We start from the raw sequence: 20,035 nt of genomic DNA on the forward strand, positions 1-20,035 counted from the left end.
ACGGAAACCGAGGGACATCATCGTACAATGGCTTACCCCACTTAGACTCTCCTGGGGATTTGTGATATCGGACAATGCAGCCAACATTGTGCGTGCATTACATCTGGGCAATTTTTAAAAAAATGACAGGATCGTTCAGGAGATGCTGTCAGTGGCCCGAAAAATTGCAGGCCACTTTCGACATTCAGCCACTGTGTGCCAAAGACTGGAGCGCCAGCAAACACTCCTGAACCTGCCCTGCCATCACCTGAAGCAAGAGGTGGTAACGAGGGGAAATTCAACACTCTACATGCTTCCAAGGATGGAGGAGCAACAAAAGGCCATTCAAGCCTATACATCCACCTACAATATAGGCAAAGGAGAGGGAATGCACCTGACTCAAGTGCAATGGAGAATGATTTCCGTGTTTTGCAAGGTTCTCAAACCCTTCAAACTTGCCACACGTGAAGTCAGTTCAGACACTGCCAGCTTGATTCATGTCATTCCTCTCATCAGGCTTTTGCAGAAGCAGCTGGAGAAATTGAAGTAGGAGCTAAGACGGAGCAATTCCATTAAGTATGTGGGAATTGTAGTTTGAGGGTTTATATCTAAAGAAGCCTTAATGTGTGGCACACTCTTGTTTCATGAATAAATGAAAACATAACTTTTATTATTTTTATTTAAGATAGATTTTTCAATAGGCATGACATAAGGCAATTGATTGTCAGCCTAGGAAAGACAAAGAATTAATGAAAGATATCAAATAATTTATATAACAGCACTACCTATGTATAGGTAGAGCAATAATTGATATAAGCAAGTGAAATATAAAAGGGATAAAACACAAGTTTTATTTATCAATTTTATGAGATCCTTTCACAACGGGATTGTGATCTCAGAAAAAAACTCTTTTAAAGCTGCACCCTGCAGAGCGTTACTACTGCGTGCAACCTAAGTGCTCCCTGCAGAGCGTTACTACTGCATACAACCTCAGTGCTCCCTGCAAAGCGTTACTACTGCATACAACCTAAGTGCTCCCTGCAGAGCGTTACTACTGCATACAACCTAAGTGCTCCCTGCAGAGCATTACTACTGCATACAACCTAAGTGCTCCCTGCAGAGCGTTACTACTGCATACAACCTAAGTGCTCCCTGCAGAGTGTTACTACTGCATACAACCTAAGTGCTCCCTGCAGAGCGTTACTACTGCATACAACCTTAGTGCTCCCTGCAGAGCATTACTACGGCATACAACGTAAGTGGCCTTTTCTGGTAACCACTATGTCTTACAATGACCACTTTGTTACTACCCGTAGTGTATCACACGTTAAGACCGTGTTACTACCTATATTGTATAACAGTGGGATCATTCTCAGGGGCACAAAGAAACCTATATGTACAATTCAGCACATATGTAATAATATTGGTATTGAGAGGAAATGTTTTCCTATAACCAAGTATATCATTGTAAAACCCAGGCACCGATGTGATCAAGCAAACATGAAACGTACGTCATCGGAAGCTCAGACGTACACTGTCTCCGGGTGCACGGATTTTAAACCCGACCCGGCGTCTGTGCTCTCGAGCGGCTCCCAGCGCAGCGTTACATGTCTCCTAGCGGTACTGACACCGCTCTCTGCACAGCGCTACAGATTCCCAGCGGCATTGACACTGCAGCCACCATTTCGGGCAGGTACTCAGAGCGGCTCTCTCATTCCCGGGACACCGCTCACCTCCTCCGCAATGTGTACCCGCAACAGGGGAGGGAGCGATTGATCCCGGGGACAGCAGAAGCTGCTGCACTTCATCTTTCCTTCTGCTCTGGTGCTGGTGCTTTCCCTGCTCTCATTGTTCCCAGTCACTGCCCCACGGCACATGGGATAAAAGTAGAAGAGGGATTCAGCCTATATACACCAGAGCTTCTTTATATCTATCAGAGGAAGGATCTCTATCAGAAGAATGGTTATAGCACTGTTTATATAACAGCATATATTATCATTATTACAGGCTGCTACTCTCTCCCCAGCCTCATTCATTCTTCAGATGTTATATTTCTGTAGCGGGTGCTGGAGTTACAGAAAGGTGGTTCTCCTGATTGTGGACTCATTGCATACAGACGTCATTACTAGTCACTGGTTACTACTCGTTATCTGACTGATTTATATTTTCTCTGACGTCCTAGTGGATGCTGGGGACTCCGTAAGGACCACAGGGAATAGACGGCTCTGCAGGAGACTGGGCACAATTAAAGAAAGATTCAGGACTATCTGGTGTGCACTGGCTCCTCCCCCTATGACCCTCTTCCAGACCTCAGTTAAGATACTGTGCCCGGAAGAGCTGACACAATAAGGAAGGATTTTGAATCCCGGGTAAGACCAGCCACACCAATCACACAGTACAACTCGTGATATGAACCTCGGTTAACAGTATGATAACAACGGAGCCTCTGATCAGATGGCTCGCAATAACAACCCGATTTGTGGAACAATAACTATTTACAAGTATTGCAGACAATCCGCACTTGGGATGGGCGCCCAGCATCCACTACGGACTACGAGAAATAGAATTACCGGTGAGTAAATTCTTATTTTCTCTGACGTCCTAGTGGATGCTGGGGACTCCGTAAGGACCATGGGGATTATACCAAAGCTCCCAAACGGGCGGGAGAGTGCGGATGACTCTGTAGCACCGAATGAGCAAACTCAATGTCCTCCTCAGCCAGGGTATCAAATTTGTAGAATTTTGCAAAAGTGTTAGACCCTGACCAAGTAGCCGCTCGGCAAAGTTGCAGTGCCGAGACCCCTCGGGCAGCCGCCCAAGATGAACCCACCTTCCTTGTGGAGTGGGCTTTTACTGATTTTGGCTGCGGTAGTCCTACCGTAGAATGCGCAAGCTGAATAGTGTTACAAATCCAGCGAGCAATGGTCTGCTTAGAAGCAGGAGCACCCAGCTTATTGGGTGCATACAGGATAAACAGCGAATCAGTTTTCCTGACTCCAGCCGTCCTGGAAACATAAATTTTCAGGGCCCTGACTACGTCCAGCAACTTGGAATCCTCCAAGTCCCTAGTAGCCGCAGGCACCACAATAGGTTGGTTCAAGTGAAACGCTGATACCACCGTCGGGAGAAACTGAGGACGAGTCCTCAACTCTGCCCTATCCAAATGGAAAATCAGATAAGGGCTTTTGCACGACAAAGCTGCCAATTCCGATACACGCCTGGCCGAAGCCAGGGCCAACAACATGACCACTTTCCACGTGAGATATTTCAAATCCACGGTTTTAAGTGGCTTGAACCAATGTGACTTCAGGAATCCCAAAACCACATTGAGATCCCAAGTTGCCACTGGAGGCACGTAAGGTGGTTGAATATGCAGAACTCCCTTAACAAAAGTCTGAACTTCAGGCAACGAAGCCAGTTCCTTTTGAAAGAAAATCGACAGAGCCGAAATCTGGACCTTAATGGACCCCAATTTGAGGCCCATTGTCACCCCTGCTTGCAGGAAATGCAGGAAACGACCCAGTAGAAATTCCTCCGTTGGGTCCTTCATGGCCTCACACCAAGCCACATATTTTCGCCAAATGCGGTGATAGTGGGTTGCAGTCACATCCTTCCTGGCCTTGATCAGGGTTGGAATGACTTCCTCCGGAATACCTTTTTCCTTCAGGATCCGGCGTTCAACCGCCATGCCGTCAAACGCAGCCGTGGTAAGTCTTGGAACAGGCAGGGCCCCTGGTGCAGCAGGTCCCGCCTTAGTGGTAGAGGCCATGGGTCCTCTGAGAGCATCTCTTGAAGTTCCGGGTACCAAGTTCTTCTTGGCCAATCCGGAACCACGAGTATAGTTCTCACTCTTCCCCTTCGTATTATTCTCAGCACCTTGGGAATAGGAGGCAGAGGGGGAAACACGTAAACCGACTGGTACACCCACGGTGTCACTAGAGCGTCCACAGCTATTGCCTGAGGGTCCCTTGACCTGGCGCAATATCTTTTTAGCTTTTTGTTGAGGCGGGACGCCATCATATCCACCTGTGGTCTTTCCCAACGGTTTACAATCAATTGGAAGACTTCTGGATGAAGCCCCCACTCTCCCGGGTGAAGGTCGTGTCTGCTGAGGAAGTCTGCTTCCCAGTTGTCCACACCCGGAATGAACACTGCTGACAGTGCTAGCACGTGATTTTCCGCCCACCGGAGAATCCTTGTGGCTTCTGCCATTGCCCTCCTGCTTCTTGTGCCGCCCTGTCTGTTTACATGGGCGACCACCGTGATGTTGTCTGATTGGCTCAGAACCGGTTTGTTTTGAAGCAGGGGACCTGCTTGGCATAGGGCATTGTAAATGGCTCTTAGCTCCAGGATATTTATGTGTAGTGAAATCTCCTGATTTGACCACAGCCCTTGGAAATTTCTTCTCTGTGTGACTGCTCCCCAGCCCCAAAGGCTGGCATCCGTGGTCACCAGGACCCAGTCCTGTATTCCAAATCTGCGGCCCTCTAGGAGATGAGCCCTCTGCAGCCACCACAGTAGTGACACCCTGGTCCTTGCTGACAGGGTTATCCGCTGCTGCATCTGGAGATGCGACCCGGACCATTGGTCCAACAGGTCCCACTGGAAAATCCTTGCATGGAACCTTCCGAATGGAATTGCTTCGTACGAAGCTACCATTTTTCCCAGGACTCGCGTGCATTGATGTACCGACACCTGTCCTGGTTTTAGGAGGTTTCTGACTAGAGATGACAACTCCTCTGCTTTTTCCACTGGAAGAAACACTTTTTTCTGGTCTGTGTCCAGAATCATTCCCAGGAACAGAAGACGTGTCGTCGGGACCAGCTGTGACTTTGGGATATTGAGAATCCAGCCGTGCTGCTGCAGCACTTCCCGAGAAAGTGCTACCCCCACTAACAACTGTTCCTTGGACCTCGCCTTTATCAGGAGATCGTCCAAGTAATTAATTAAAACCCCCTTCTTCCGAAGGAGTATCATCATTTCGGCCATTACCTTGGTAAAGACCCTCGGTGGCGTGGATAACCCAAACGGCAGCGTCTGGAACTGATAGTGACAGTCCTGTGCCACAAACCTGAGGTACTCCTGGTGAGGAGGGTAAATGGGGACATGCAGGTAGGCATCCTTGATGTCCAGGGAGACCATGTAATCCCCCTCGTCCAGGCTTGCAATAACCGCCCTGAGCGATTCCATCTTGAACTTGAATCTTTTGATATATGTGTTCAAGGAATTTAAATTTAAGATGGGTCTCACCGAACCGTCCGGTTTCGGTACCACAAACATTGTGGAATAGTAACCCTTTCCTTGTTGAAGGAGGGGTACCTTGACAATCACTTGCTGTGAATACAGTTTTTGGATAGCCACCAACACTGCCTCCCTGGCAGAGGGAGTTGCTGGTAAGGCAGATTTTAGGAAACGGCGGGGGGGAGACGTCACGAATTCCAGCCTGTACCCCTGAGATACTACTTGAAGGATCCAGGGATCCACCTGTGAGAGAGCCCACTGTGCGCTGACATTTCTGAGACGGGCCCCCACCGTACCCGGGTCCGCCTGTGAAGCCCCAGCGTCATGCTGTGGACTTACCGGACGTGGGGGAGGACTTCTGCTCTTGGGAACTGGCTGTATGCTGCAGCTTTTTCCCTCTACCTTTGCCTCTCGGCAGAAAGGATGCGCCTCTAGCCCTCTTGTTTTTATGGGGCCGAAAGGACTGTACTTGATAATACGGTGCTTTCTTTTGCTGTGGGGTAGCCTGTGGCAAAAATTTCGATTTTCCAGCTGTAGCTGTGGAAACGAGATCTGAAAGACCATCCCCAAACAGTTCCACCCCCTTATAAGGCAAAACTTCCATGTGCCTTTTTGAATCGGCATCACCTGACCACTGCCGAGTCCATAAACCCCTTCTGGCGGCAATGGACATTGTGCTTATTTTTGATGCCAGCCGGCAAATATCCCTCTGTGCACCACACATGTATAAGACAGCGTCTTTTATATGCTCTATTGTCAGCAAAATATTGTCTCTATCCAGAGTATCAATATTATCCGACAGGGAATCTGACCACGCAGCAGCAGCACTGCACATCCATGCCGATGCAATCGCTGGTCGCAATGCCCGTGTGTGTATATATAGCTTTAAGGGTAGTCTCCTGCTTTCTATCAGCAGGTTCCTTTAGGGCGGCCTTATCCGGAGACGGTAGTGCCACCTTTTTTGATAAAAGTGTAAGCGCTTTATCTACCCTAGGGGGTGTTTCCCAACGTGACCTATCCTCTGGCGGGAAAGGGTACGCTGCCAATAACCGTTTAGAATTATCAATTTCTTATCGGGGGAAGTCCACGCTTCCTCACACACCTCATTTAATTCCTCAGATGCAGGAAAAACTACTGAAATGTGTAATACATTTTTCATTGCCTCAATCATGTAACGGGTGGACCTATTGGAAGGTACACTAGTCTCATCGTCGTCGACACTGGAGTCGGTATCCGTGTCAACATCTGTGTCTGCCATCTGAGGTAGCGGGCATTTTAGATCCCCTGATGACATTTGAGACGCTTGGACAGGCACAAGCTGAGTAGCCGGCTGTCCTATGTCGTCAAACCTTTTATGTAAGGAGCTGACACTGTCACGTAATTCCTTCCATAAGTCCATCCACACAGGTGTCGACCCCGCAGGGGGTGACATCACATTCATAAGGCATTTGCTCCGCCTCCACGTCATTTTCCTCATCATACATGTCGACACAGCAGTACCGACACACAGCACACACACAGGGAATGCTCTGACAGAGGACAGGACCCAACAAAGCCCTTTGGGGAGACAGAGGGAGAGTATGCCAGCACACACCAGAGCGCTATATAAGACAGGGATATCACTATACAGAGTGTTTTCCCCTATAGCTGCTTGTACTATATATACTGCGCCTAAATGTATTGCCCCCCCTCTCTTTTTTACCCTTTCTGTAGTGCAGGACTGCAGGGGAGAGCCAGGGAGCGATCCTTCCAGCGGAGCTGTGAGGGAAAATGGCGCCAGTGTGCTGAGAAAGATGGCTCCGCCCCTTTCTCGGCGGGCTTTCTCCCGCTGTTTGTGTAAATCTGGCAGGGGTAATTTACACCTATATAACCTCTAGGGCTATATATGGTGTCAGTTTTGCCAGCCAAGGTGTCAGTATTGCTCCTCAGGGCGCCCCCCCCCCCAGCGCCATGCACCCATCAGTGACCGCAGTGTGTGGTGTGCATGAGGAGCAATGGCGCACAGCTGCAGTGCTGTGCGCTACCTTGGAGAAGACAGAAGTCTTCAGCCGCCGATTTTCCGGACACTTCTTGCTTCTGGCTCTGTAAGGGGGATGGCGGCGCGGCTCCGGACGACGAGGTCGGGTCCTGTGTGTGATCCCTCTGGAGCTAATGGTGTCCAGTAGCCTAAGAAGCCCAAGCTACCACCAGTTAGGTAGGTTCGCTTCTTCTCCCCTTAGTCCCTCGGTGCAGTGAGTCTGTTGCCAGCAGGTCTCACTGTAAAATAAAAAACCTAAAATATACTTTCTTTCTAGGAGCTCAGGAGAGCCTCCTAGTGTGCATCCAGCTCGGCCCGGCACAAAAATCTAACTGGGGTCTGGAGGGGGGTCATAGGGGGAGGAGCCAGTGCACACCAGATAGTCCTGAATCTTTCTTTAATTGTGCCCAGTCTCCTGCGGAGCCGTCTATTCCCCATGGTCCTTACGGAGTCCCCAGCATCCACTACGGACTACAAGAAATAGAATTACCGGTGAGTAAAATCTTATTTATATCAGGCGTCACTCAGTGATTGGCAATAGTATTGTGTAGATACATGTTGGGACAACTTAGCAGGCCTTTGGAATGAAACAGGCAGAAAGCTGGATATTATCTATGCACTAACCTTGGGATAATATAATGTGTACCTCGCTCTGTGACAGGGTTTCATATTGTATACCATGGGGGTAATTCCAAGTTGATCGCAGCAGGAATTCTGTTAGCAATTGGGCAAAACCATGTGCACTGCAGGGGAGGCAGATATAACATGTGCAGAGAGAGTTAGATTTGGGTGCGGTGTGTTCAATCTGCAATCTAATTTGCAGTATAAAAATAAAGCAGCCAGTATTTACCCTGCACAGAAATAAAATAACCCACCCAAACTCTCTCTGCAAATGTTTTATCTGCCCCCCCTGCAGTGCACATGGTTTTGTCCAACTGCTAAAAAATGTCCTGCTGCGATCAACTTGGAATTACCCCCCTTGTTACAGGGAACATCCCTTCTCAATAACAATATTGTCACAGAAGTGATACAAAGGTGTAGAATTGGATATGCATGCCTTAGAGAACTGTGCTCTGTTACAGGGTTACACATGATATGCTCAGTCACAGGAGAACACCTTTTATTACCAACAATATTGTTTTATTCCATGTGCATATCTTTGTGATGTGGTCAGTTATCAATTTATATATGTACTGAATGGGTAACACATGTGATTGAGGATTCTGCTCTGGTACAGGGTTTTACAATGATATACTTGTTATAGGAAAACATTTCCTCTCAATACCAATATTATTACATATGTGCTGAATTGTACATATATGTTTCTTTGTGCCTGTGAGAACGATCCCACTGTTATACATTATAGGTAGTAACACTGTCTTATCGTGTGATATGCTACGGGTAGTAACAAAGTGGTCATTGTAAGACATAGTGGTTACCAGAAAAGGCCACTTAGGTTGTATGCAGTAGTAACGCTCTGCAGGGAGCACTTAGGTTGTATGCAGTAGTAACGCTCTGCAGGGAGCACTTAGGTTGTATGCAGTAGTAACGCTCTGCAGGGAGCACTTAGGTTGTATGCAGTAGTAATGCTCTGTAGGGAGCACTTAGGTTGTATGCAGTAGTAACGCTCTGCAGGGAGCACTTAGTTTGTATGCAGTAGTAACGCTCTGCAGGGAGCACTTAGGTTGTATGCAGTAGTAACGCTCTGCAGGGAGCACTTAGGTTGTATGCAGTAGTAATGCTCTGCAGGGAGCACTTAGGTTGTATGCAGAAGTAATGCTCTGCAGGGAGCACTTAGGTTGTATGCAGTAGTAACGCTCTGCAGGGAGCACTTAGGTTGTATGCAGTAGTAATGCTCTGCAGGGAGCACTTAGGTTGTATGCAGTAGTAACGCTCTGCAGGGAGCACTTAGGTTGTATGCAGTAGTAACGCTTTGCAGGGAGCACTGAGGTTGTATGCAGTAATAATGCTCTGCAGGGAGAACTTAGGTTGTATGCAGTAGTAATGCTCTGCATGGAGCACTTAGGTTGTATGCAGTAGTAACGCTCTGCAGGGAGCACTTAGGTTGTATGCAGTAATAATGCTCTGCAGGGAGAACTTAGGTTGTATGCAGTAGTAACGCTCTGCAGGGAGCACTTAGGCTGTATGCAGTAGTAACGCTCTGCAGGAAGCACTTATATTGTATGCAGTAGTAACGCTCTGCAGGGAGCACTAATGTTGTATGCAGTAGTAACGCTCTGCAGAGCGCAGCTGTAAAACAGTTTTTTTTTTTTAGATCACAATCCCGTTGTGAAAGGATCTCATAAATTTGATAAATAAAACCTGTTTAAATTCCTTTTATATTTCACTTGCTAATATCAGTTATTGCTCTACACATATACCCATACATAGATAGAGCTGGTATATAAATTATTTTATATTTTTCATTTATTTCTTGTCTTTCCAGGCTGACAATCAATTGCCTTATGTCATGTCTATTGAAAAATCATTCTTAAATAAAAATAATAAAAGTTATGCTTTCATTTATTCATGAAACATAAAGAAAAAAGAGTGCGCCACACATTAAGACTTCTTTAGATATAAGCCCACTAGTGTTTTTTCTAAACCCCCTAACCAGTCATTGCAATTTGCTTAATGTCGCACCTCCAACCAGATTAGCTAATCTTTGGTATTAACACTTTCGGATTATTCCCTCTATCCGTTGGTTCATACATTGAAGGATCATAAAACAATTATCATTTGGGCCTGTGCATAGTCCCTCAGACTTAGCGTTTTCCCTGGAAATACTTGTGGATGGAGCCCTTCATTCGCTTTGCCAGGATTCAAAGTTGGTCAATCTGTTGAAATCAGAGCACTACATTTTGGCCACCGTGCTCGATCCTAGGTTTAAAGCCTACGTTGTATCTCTCTTTCTGGACACAAGTCTGCAGAGGTGGAAAGACCTGCTGGTGATAAAATTGTCAACTCAAGTGGAACGTGACTTGTCAACAGCTCCTCCTTCATTTTCTCCAGCAACTGGGGCTGCGAGGAAAAGGATAACATTTCCGAGCCCACCCGCTGGACACAAAAGTAACAATACAAGTGACACATTAACAGGAAATTGTTTCTGTCACCATAGCGACAATTATCTGGAAATAAGATAATACACAGACACATAAAAAGACTCAACGGAAATCTTTTGTTTTAAAAAAAACTTTATTTCATATCTTTAATAAACAGATTTTTCTCTATATTTTAAACTTAAAAAATACTCTGCACAACATGGATAAAATATCCTTTAAAGCACAGAAACAATTCAAGTTACATTATAGTATTGCACGTAAGTAAAACAGATTCATATCAGGAGAGCCAAAACCCTATGGGGGTCATTCAGACCCAGCCGCAATAGTGGCCCGCAGCAGGTTACTGGTGGTGACAAACTGCACGTGCAGAGGCCGCAGAGACACACATTGTGGTCACATCCCTGAGGGGTGAATGAGGGCGGGCCAGGACCATTTTCCAGGGGATGCGTTCATCTCTGATTAACCCCCTATAAGCTTCCAGAGTGCACCTCATATCTCATCTTTTCCAAGCTACTACAAATGATATGAGATCGGTAGCAGTACTACTTTCAGGATTATTACACAGAACACACATAAAGGCTGACACAGAAAATAACAGTAACACATACAAGGGATTCATTAGAAATAAGGAAGAATAATCATTAAGTCTAATTATCAACTGGTTCTGTGCAGGACCCATACACCTCGTTACTACCTCCAGCAGCCCCTGGTACTGCACTGTGACCATCCACCCTGTCTCCCCCCCCCTGCTGTCACCTGCCCTATCTCCCCCTACTACTGCCACTGCCCTGTCTCCCCTTCTGACACCTTAGCACTGCTTGGGGAAAATATTACCCACAGACAGTGCCTCCGCTACAGCACTAGTGCCACCACCCTGTCTCCCCCTCTGACATCTCAGCACTGCTTGGGGATTCTTGGTACTGCTGGTAACAGTCCTTTATCTGCAGATGGAAGTAAACAAGCAGGGCAGTAATGAGGCAGAAGCTGCTTCTGGTACCATAGACCCTGGTCATGTAGGGCTGGGAGAGTCAGTAAGATTATGTAATAGTCACCATCTTACAGGCAGCCGGAGGAGGTAGAGAATGGGTGTTATGTGGCAGGAACGGGCTGGTTAGGTAACAGCCTGGCTGCTGCATTCTGTACAAGCTACAAGCGGTGCAATTCTTTTGCTGGGAGACCCAGGTAGAGGACATTGCAGTAGTCCATGTGTGATGATACAAGTGCATGTATGACTGTAGGTAGATCTTCTGAGGGAATAAAGTGTTGGAGTCTGGCTCTGTTCCTCAGATGAGGATCTGATTGTGGCTGATACCTGATGTCTAAGTGTCACTCCACCATCCAGGACACCAAGATTCCGCATATGTGGGGTCATTCCGAGTTGTTCACTCGTTGCCGATTTTGGCAACGGAGCAATTAATGCGAAAATGCGCATGCGCATGCTACGCAGTGCGCTAAGTATTTTAGCTCAAACTTTGTAGATTTAATCACGGCAGAACAAAGAATTTCCATCGTTGAAGTGATCGGAGTGTGATTGACAGGAAGTGGGTGTTTCTGGCCGAAAACTGACCGTTTCCTGGAAGTGTGCAGAAAAACGCAGGCATGCCAGGATAAAACGCAGGAGTGTCAGGAGAACGGGGGAGTGCCTGGCTGAACGCAGGGCATGTTTGTGACGTCAAACAGGAACTAAACGGCCTGAGCTGATCTTAGTGTTGGAGTAGGTCTGGAGCTACTCAGAAACTGCTAAGAATTTTCTATTCGCTATTCTGCTAATCTTTCGTTCACAATTCTGCTAAGCGAAGATACACTCCCAGAGGGCGGCGGCCTAGCATGTGCAATGCTGCTACAATCAGCTAGCGAGCGAACAACTCGGAATCACCCCCATGATCAGCATTTTGTAATTCTGAACCCCCAAGCGTAATTCTGGTTGGTAGGCAAAGCTGAGCTGTAGCCCTGTCCTTTGTTGGTGAGCTTCTATCACAAGGACCTGTTTCACCAACTGGGATCACCCACACCTGGAGCTCAGCTAGACAACCATTTAGGATTGCTACTGGGTTCTCAGTAACCAGAGCAAAAGACAGGTCATCTGCATAGCAGTGGTAGATGAGGACATGACATCTGATTATTATACCCAGTGGTAGCATGTATATTGCAAAAAGCATAGGAGATAGGATAAGAACCTTGAAAAACAACGCATGGCAATGATGAGTATACTCCAGAAGATTAAAATGGTTCTTCACCTGAGTTATGTCTATTGTGTGCAACAAGAGCTGATTTATTTCTCAGAGTATAGAAATGGCCTCTCACCTGTGTGACTTCTCTGATGTATAACACAAACTGATTTTCGTGTAAAACATTTCCCACACTCAGAACATGGAAATGGCTTCTCACCTGTGTGACTTCTGTTATGTCTAACAAGAACGGTTTTGTGTGCAAAACATTTCCCACACTCAGAACATGGAAAAGGCTTCTCACCTGTGTGAATTCTCTGATGTATAACAAGTTGTGATTTCTGTGTAAAACATTTTCCACACTCAGAACATGGAAATGGCTTCTCACCTGTGTGACTTCTGTTATGTCTAACAAGATCTGATTTGTGTGCAAAACATTTCCCACACTCAGAACATGGAAATGGCCTCTCACCTGTGTGACTTCTCTGATGCTTAACAAGATCTGATTTGTTTGCAAAACATTTCCCACACTCAGAACATGGAAAAGGCTTCTCATCTGTGTGACTTCTCTGATGTATAACAAGTAGGGATTTCCAGGTAAAACTTTTCCTGCACTCAGAGCAAGAAAATGGCTTCTCATGTGTGTGACTTCTCTCATGTATAACAAGATTTGATATGTGTGCAAAACATATCCCACACTCAGAACATGGAAATGGCTTCTCACCTGTGTGAGTTCTGTGATGTATAACAAGATCTGATTTCCGTGTAAAACATTTCCCACACTCAGAACATGGAAATGGCCTCTCACCTGTGTGAGTTCTGTGATGTATAACAAGATCTGATTTCCGTGTAAAACATTTCCCACACTCAGAACATGGAAATGGCTTATCACCTGTGTGACTTCTCTGATGTTTAACAAGATCTGATTTATGTGTAAAACATTTCCCACACTCAGAACATGGAAATGGCTTCTCACCTGTGTGACTTCTCTGATGTCTAACAAGACATGATTTCCGTGCAAAGCATTTCCCACACTCAGAACATGGAAATGCCTTCTCACCTATGTGACTTTTCTGATGTATAACAAGATCTGATTTGTATGTAAAACATTTCTCACACTCTGGACATATCAGTGGCCTTTCACCTACCTTACCTGTGTGTGGGTTAATAGGCTTTGTGTTCTGTGTAAAACATTTGGCATCTACAGAACACGGAAACACTGTATCTACTGTCAGAGCTGTAACAGATGCACCAATATCAGAGTGATCAGGAGAACATTCACCAGGATCAGGGGGATCAGCTGACAGAGCTGGATGTATAATTGGGGTAATGGGGTTAGCTCCTGGAGAATCCTGTCTACTGTCATTATCTTTTATGTCACAATCCGGGGATAACATTAGATGTCCTTCTGAGATATTCCTGCTTGTGTGTCCATCTGCTGGAAATAAAATACATTATGGAAATGGTGACATTTTCTGTAACAATATTAATCTTGTAAACAATAGGAGAAGACGACTCTCTGGGACACTTAATTATAAATGTGTGTGTATAATAAAACATAACTTTTAATGAAGGCTTTATAATACTGTGTCTCAGACTATCATTGTGTCCACCCTCCTGAGAACACTCACAATAACAAATGTAATAATAAGATTTTACTCACCGGTAAATCTATTTCTCGTAGTCCGTAGTGGATGCTGGGGACTCCGTAAGGACCATGGGGAATAGACGGGCTCCGCAGGAGACTGCACACTCTAAAGAAAGATTTAGTACTACCTGGTGTGCACTGGCTCCTCCCTCTATGCCCCTCCTCCAGACCTCAGTTAAGGAAACTGTGCCCGGAAGAGCTGACATTACGAGGAAAGTGTTTTGGAATCCAGGGTAAGACTCATACCAGCCACACCAATCACACCGTATAACTTGTGATAAACTTACCCAGTCAACAGTATGAACAACAACAGAGCATCAAACAATGGATGCCAACATAACATAACCCTTTATTAAGCAATAACTATATACACGTTTTGCAGAAAGTCCGCACTTGTGACGGGCGCCCAGCGTCTACTACGGACTATAAAAAATAGATTTACTGGTGAGTAAAATCTTATTTTCTCTAACGTCCTAGTGGATGCTGGGGACTCCGTAAGGACCATGGGGATTTTACCAAAGCTCCTAAACGGACGGGAGAGTGTGGATGACTCTGCAGCACCGAATGGGCAAACACAAGGTCCTCCTCAGCCAGGGTATCAAACTTGTAGAACTTAGCAAATGTGTTTTAACCCGACCAAGTAGCTGGGGGGCAAAGCTGTAATGCCGAGACCCCTCTGGCAGCCGCCCAAGAAGAGCCCACTTTTCTTGTGAAGTGGGCTTTCACAGATTTTGGATGTGGCAATCCAGCCGCAGAATGAGCCTGCTGAATCGTGTTACAGATCCAGCGAGCAATGGTTTGCTTTGAAGCCGGAGCACCCAGCTTGTTGGATGCATACAGGATAAACAGCAAGTCAGTTTTCCTGACTCCAGCCGTCCTGGTTACATAGATCTTCAAAGCCCTGACTACATCAAGCAACTTGGAATCCTCCAAGTCACGAGTAGCCGCAGGCACCACAATGGGTTGGTTCAAATGAAAATATGACACCACCTTCAGCAGAAATTGCGGACGAGTCCGAAAGTCTGCCCTGTCCATATGGAAAACCAGATAGGGGCTTTTACATGACAAAGCCGCCAATTCTGACACACGCCTAGCCGAAGCTAAGGCCAATAAGCATGACCACTTTCCACGTGAGATACTTCAGCTCCACGGTCTTAAGTGGCTCAAACCAGTGGGATTTCAGGAAACCCAACACCACGTTGAGATCCCAAGGTGCCACTGGTGGCACAAAAGGGGGCTGAATATGCAGCACTCCCTTAACAAACATCTGAACCTCAGGAAGAGAAGCCAGTTCCTTTTGAAAGAAAATGGATAGAGCCGAATCTGGACCTTAATAGAGCCCAACTTCAAGCACATAGTCACTCCAGACTGTAGGAAGTGCAGGAACCGGCCCAGCTGGAATTCCTCTATAGGGGCCTTCCTGGCCTCACACCAGGCAACATATTTTCGCCATATGTGGTGATAGTGTTTTGCCGTCACGTCCTTCCTAGCCTTTATCAGCGTAGGAATAACTTCATCCGGAATGCCTTTTTCCGCTAGGATCCTGCGTTCAACCGCCATGCCGTCAAAAGCAGCTGCGGTACGTCTTGGAACAGACAGGGCCCCTGTTGCAGCAGGTCCTGTCTGAGAGGCAGAGGCCATGGGTCCTCTGTGAGCATTTCTTGCAGTTCCGGGTACCAAGTCCTTCTTGGATAATCCGGAACAATGGTGGTCATTCCGAGTTGTTCGCTCTGTAATTTTCTTCGCATCGCAGCGATTTTCTGTTTATTGCGCATGCGCAATGTTCGCACTGTGACTGCGCCAAGTAAATTTGCTATGCAGTTAGGAATTTTACTCACGGCATTACGAGGTTTTTTCTACATTCTGGTGATCGGAGTGTGATTGACAGGAAGTGGGTGTTTCTGGGCGGAAACTGGCCGTTTTATGGGTGTGTGTGAAAAAACGCTACAGTTTCTGGGAAAAATGCGGGAGTGGCTGGAGAAACGTAGGAGTGTCTGGGCGAACGCTGGGTGTGTTTGTGACGTCAAACCAGGAACGACACTGACTGAACTGATCGCACTGGCAGAGTAAGTCTCGAGCTACTCAGAAACTGCAGTATATTTCAGCATTGAGACAGAGACTGACTCGTCCCATACAAAAACAAAGGTGTTGGATTTTAGGAAGGCTGATTTTGTAGGGATGGGAAAATGTGTAAGCGATTCTTTGGCAGAGTGGAGGAACTTGGAAACAGTGCAGGAGAGGTGGGAAACATTCAAATGTGCAATATTGAAGGCAACAGACCTTTGTATCAAAACTGTTAGGAAAAACACAAGGAAAAGGAAGCCAGTGTGGTTTGCAAAAGAAGTAGCAAATATTGTGAGAGCAAAAAAGATGGCTTTTAGGAAATATAAGCAGACACAAAATAATGAAGACAAAATGATATATCTTGTTAGACAGAAGGAGACAAAGAAGGTAATCAGATGTGCAAAGGCACAAGCTGAGGAGAAAATGGTCCAGTCAGTGGGTAAAGGAGGCAAAACTTTTTATAGGTATATAAGCGAAAAGAGAAAAACAAAAGGCGGAATTATAAAACTAAAGACGGACACTGGGAGTCTTGTTGAAGGAGACAATTTAATAGCAGATCATCTTAATGATTATTTTTGCTCAGTATTTACTACTGAAAGAGAGGGGAAGGGGCCACAGTTAAGTTGCAGGGATATTCAGGAAAATGAAACAAGTACATTTACAGAGGAGAAGGTCCTAACAGAACTCTCAAAGCTGAAAGTGGACAAATCTATGGGGCCAGATGGGATACATCCAAGGATACTAAAAGAACTTAAAGAGGTGCTGGTAGCACCATTGACAGAATTATTCAACCAGTCATTAGCTACAGGAGAAATTCCAGGGGACTGGAAAAGAGCAAACGTAGTCCCACTGCACAAAAGTGGAAGCAAGGAAGAGGCAAACAACTACAGACCAGTGAGTCTTACATCAGTAGTGGGGAAATTGATGGAAACACTCTTAAAAGAAAGAGTTGTAGATTATCTCAAATCCGGCAATTTACTGGATCCCAAACAGCATGGATTCACTGGGGGGAGATCATGTCAAACAAATCTTATTGACTTTTTTGATTGTGTGACTAAAGTGATGGATAAAGGTGGAGCCATGGATATAGCTTATCTAGACTTTAGTAAGGCTTTTGACACAGTTCCACATCGCAGACTGCTAAATAAACTTGAAAGTTTGGGATTAGATATTAGGATTATTGAATGGATAAGATCTTGGTTGAAGGATAGAAAACAGAGAGTTGTGGTAAATGGAGTGCATTCACAGGAGGGAAATGTTACCAGTGGAGTACCCCAGGGATCTGTACTTGGACCAGTGCTTTTTAATATCTTTATTGGTGACATTGCAAATGGCATTAAAGGGAAAGTATGCCTTTTTGCAGATGACACAAAGGTATGCAACAGGGTAGACACACCAGGTGGGGTAAAACAAATGATTGAGGATCTAGGTAGACTAGAGGAATGGTCAAGAGTCTGGCAATTACAGTTTAATGCCAAAAAATGCAAAATCATGCACTTGGGTCTCAAAAATCATAAAGCTAAATACAGTATGTCAGGTTCGGTCTGGTTTGTGTCCCCGGAGGGGGCGCTAGTGGGTCAGTGGAGGTAGGATGGAAGAAGTGAGGATACTGGATTGGATTCCTGCGCATGTGCGCAATGTTGTTTATTTAAGCAGAAAGATAAAACAATATGACAGCAGGAATACTTGGAGAAATAAACAATAATAAATGCAATGGGTATGATGCAGCGTGGAAGCTGAAAGTCTATGGCAAAACAGTGAGAGTCTATGGCAATATGCTGGTATGGGAACCAGAGATGATAAACACGTGGAGCCAGCAGAGGTGATGATAATGGTAGCAAACCTGGTAGCAGATGCAGAAGACTTGATGCAGGGTTCACAGTGCTATTGAAAAGCACAGGCAGCTTGCAAGCCGATTCACAGGTGAGGTGATGAGCTGCACCTGGAGATGGAGTCTCTACAGCTGAGGCTGAAGCACACTGTGTTGGAGATTGGTGTGAAGCCTGTAAAGGAATGCAGGAATTGCTGATGCTTGTAGTTCCACGGAGCTGTAGTAGGATAATCAGGAACACGGAGTAACAAGCAGGTAACCAGGAACACGGGGATCTGGAGACTGGAACACAGGAACTTACACACTGAATGCAGCAGGAGAGCTGGAGGGGTTGCTGGAACTTGTAGTTCCACAGGAACAGCTGGGAACTGGAACAGCTGGGACCTGTTGTTCCACAGGTCCACTACACAAGGATATCTCTGTAGACAGAGGATTGCAAACAGGAGCCACCTGTTCACGGGATGTGACGTGTTGTCCAAGGCGATGTGAGAGAGCCACAAACTGGAAGTTATACCTCCTGCCCAGCAGTGATTGGACACAAACTGCAGGCAGAGATACTAGCTGGATTAGGTGTCCAGATCAGCTGTGAGTTAGCTAAAGCATTCCAGGCTGCAGAGGACTGAAAACTAGAACTGGAACAGAACTGAACTGGTTAGGTGGAGCACGGTGAGCTGTGGGCTGCAGGAGACTGAAGACTGGAACAGAACTGGAACTGCTGGGACCTGTAGTTCCACAGGTCCAATTCACAGGGGATACTCTGAGGACAGAGGACTGAAGCCAGGAGAGCCCTGTTCACTGGAAGTGATGCAATGGAGACTGCGGATTCCTGACAGTACCCCCCCTTTTATGGGTGGGCACCGAACACCCACGAAGGAACTTGGAGGATCCTTGAAAAAGAACTTAGGAATACACAAAAGCAGAGGTCCTCAAAAGTCTTCCCAACTTTCATCTTCAGAAGACAGATTTTCCTCGTCAGAACAAGTAGACCATTCATGGTCATTTGAGACAGGTTTTACTTCCTGGAAGAAGGCATAACTCGGAAGGATAGAACCCCCCATAATGTAACTTGAGTCGTCATCAACAAACTCACTTTCAGAGTCAGAGTCCAGGTCTAGTGTGGTCATGGGCGCCTTTTGTTTAGGAATAACAGTATCTGAGACAACCTGTGGACCAGTAGATTTGAAGCTATATGAGACACCAGGACTAGGGTTTACGGCAGCATAGCCAACACTTACGTCAACAGATGGTAGACTTTGAACTGGTTCTGGAGCTCTCCAATTCCTGTAATTCTTGAAATCTCTGATACATTGATTCAACAGAACCTGTTCATGTTTGGAAGGAGTTGAGTCGAAAAACTGAGAACTGGAAGACTGATCAGATGTTGAATCCGGGGAGTCAATACTTTCAGAAGTGTTGCTGTAGGATGGAGACACGGGAGTATATGCAACTTTCAAATCTGAAGTCTGAGAACCTTGTCTTGACTTTACAGCTTGGAAATCTTTAATAGCTTGGTCTAATGTATCCTGATCTTGCACAGACAGAGATGTTGGAGAGGATTTAGCAGTAGACAAACTGTTGACAAATTGGCCAGAATGCCCAGATGACTCTGAATACATAAACTTTGGAGCAAACTCCTGTTTTACGGCTTCGCAGAAAGCGGGAAGATCACTCAGTAGCGGATCTTTAGATTCAATGAGAGGATTCGCCCAGTCCAGTGCTCTACCTTTGAAGAACAGGAGGAAGTATCTGATTGCATTGGCTGGAGAAATAGTCACTGAAGGTTCCGACTCAGTAAAAGCGAGGTATTGGCTCGCCACTGCACGAAACTGAGCATAGTCACCATCAAAGTAGACTGGAGCTTGTGTATCTAGTGGACACTTAGAAGGCTGAATGTCAGTTGAAGTCTCGGAAGACAATGTAGGACACTTGAGAGTTGAGGACTGGAATAAGCATTCAGAAGCAGGAGTAGAATCAACTTGAAATGCTCGAGGGTGGAGAGAGGACGTCATCTCCTGGATTGACTGA

General features: G+C 46.0%; 1 protein-coding gene across 1 annotated transcript in view; it reads right to left on the reverse strand.

Annotated features, from left to right (window-relative positions):
- LOC134983764 (zinc finger protein 585A-like) overlaps positions 1-13,927 on the reverse strand; it is a 104,614-nt gene extending 90,687 nt beyond the window's left edge. The window contains exon 1 of the mRNA XM_063949406.1: positions 12,772-13,927. Coding sequence (XP_063805476.1) covers positions 12,772-13,864 — 1,093 coding nt within the window. The 5' untranslated portion in view covers positions 13,865-13,927. The remainder of the gene's footprint in view (positions 1-12,771) is intronic.
- Between the last annotated feature and the right edge of the window lie 6,108 nt (positions 13,928-20,035).

The sequence above is a fragment of the Pseudophryne corroboree genome, assembly GCF_028390025.1.
Source record: "Pseudophryne corroboree isolate aPseCor3 chromosome 3 unlocalized genomic scaffold, aPseCor3.hap2 SUPER_3_unloc_23, whole genome shotgun sequence".
NCBI lineage: Eukaryota > Metazoa > Chordata > Amphibia > Anura > Myobatrachidae > Pseudophryne > Pseudophryne corroboree.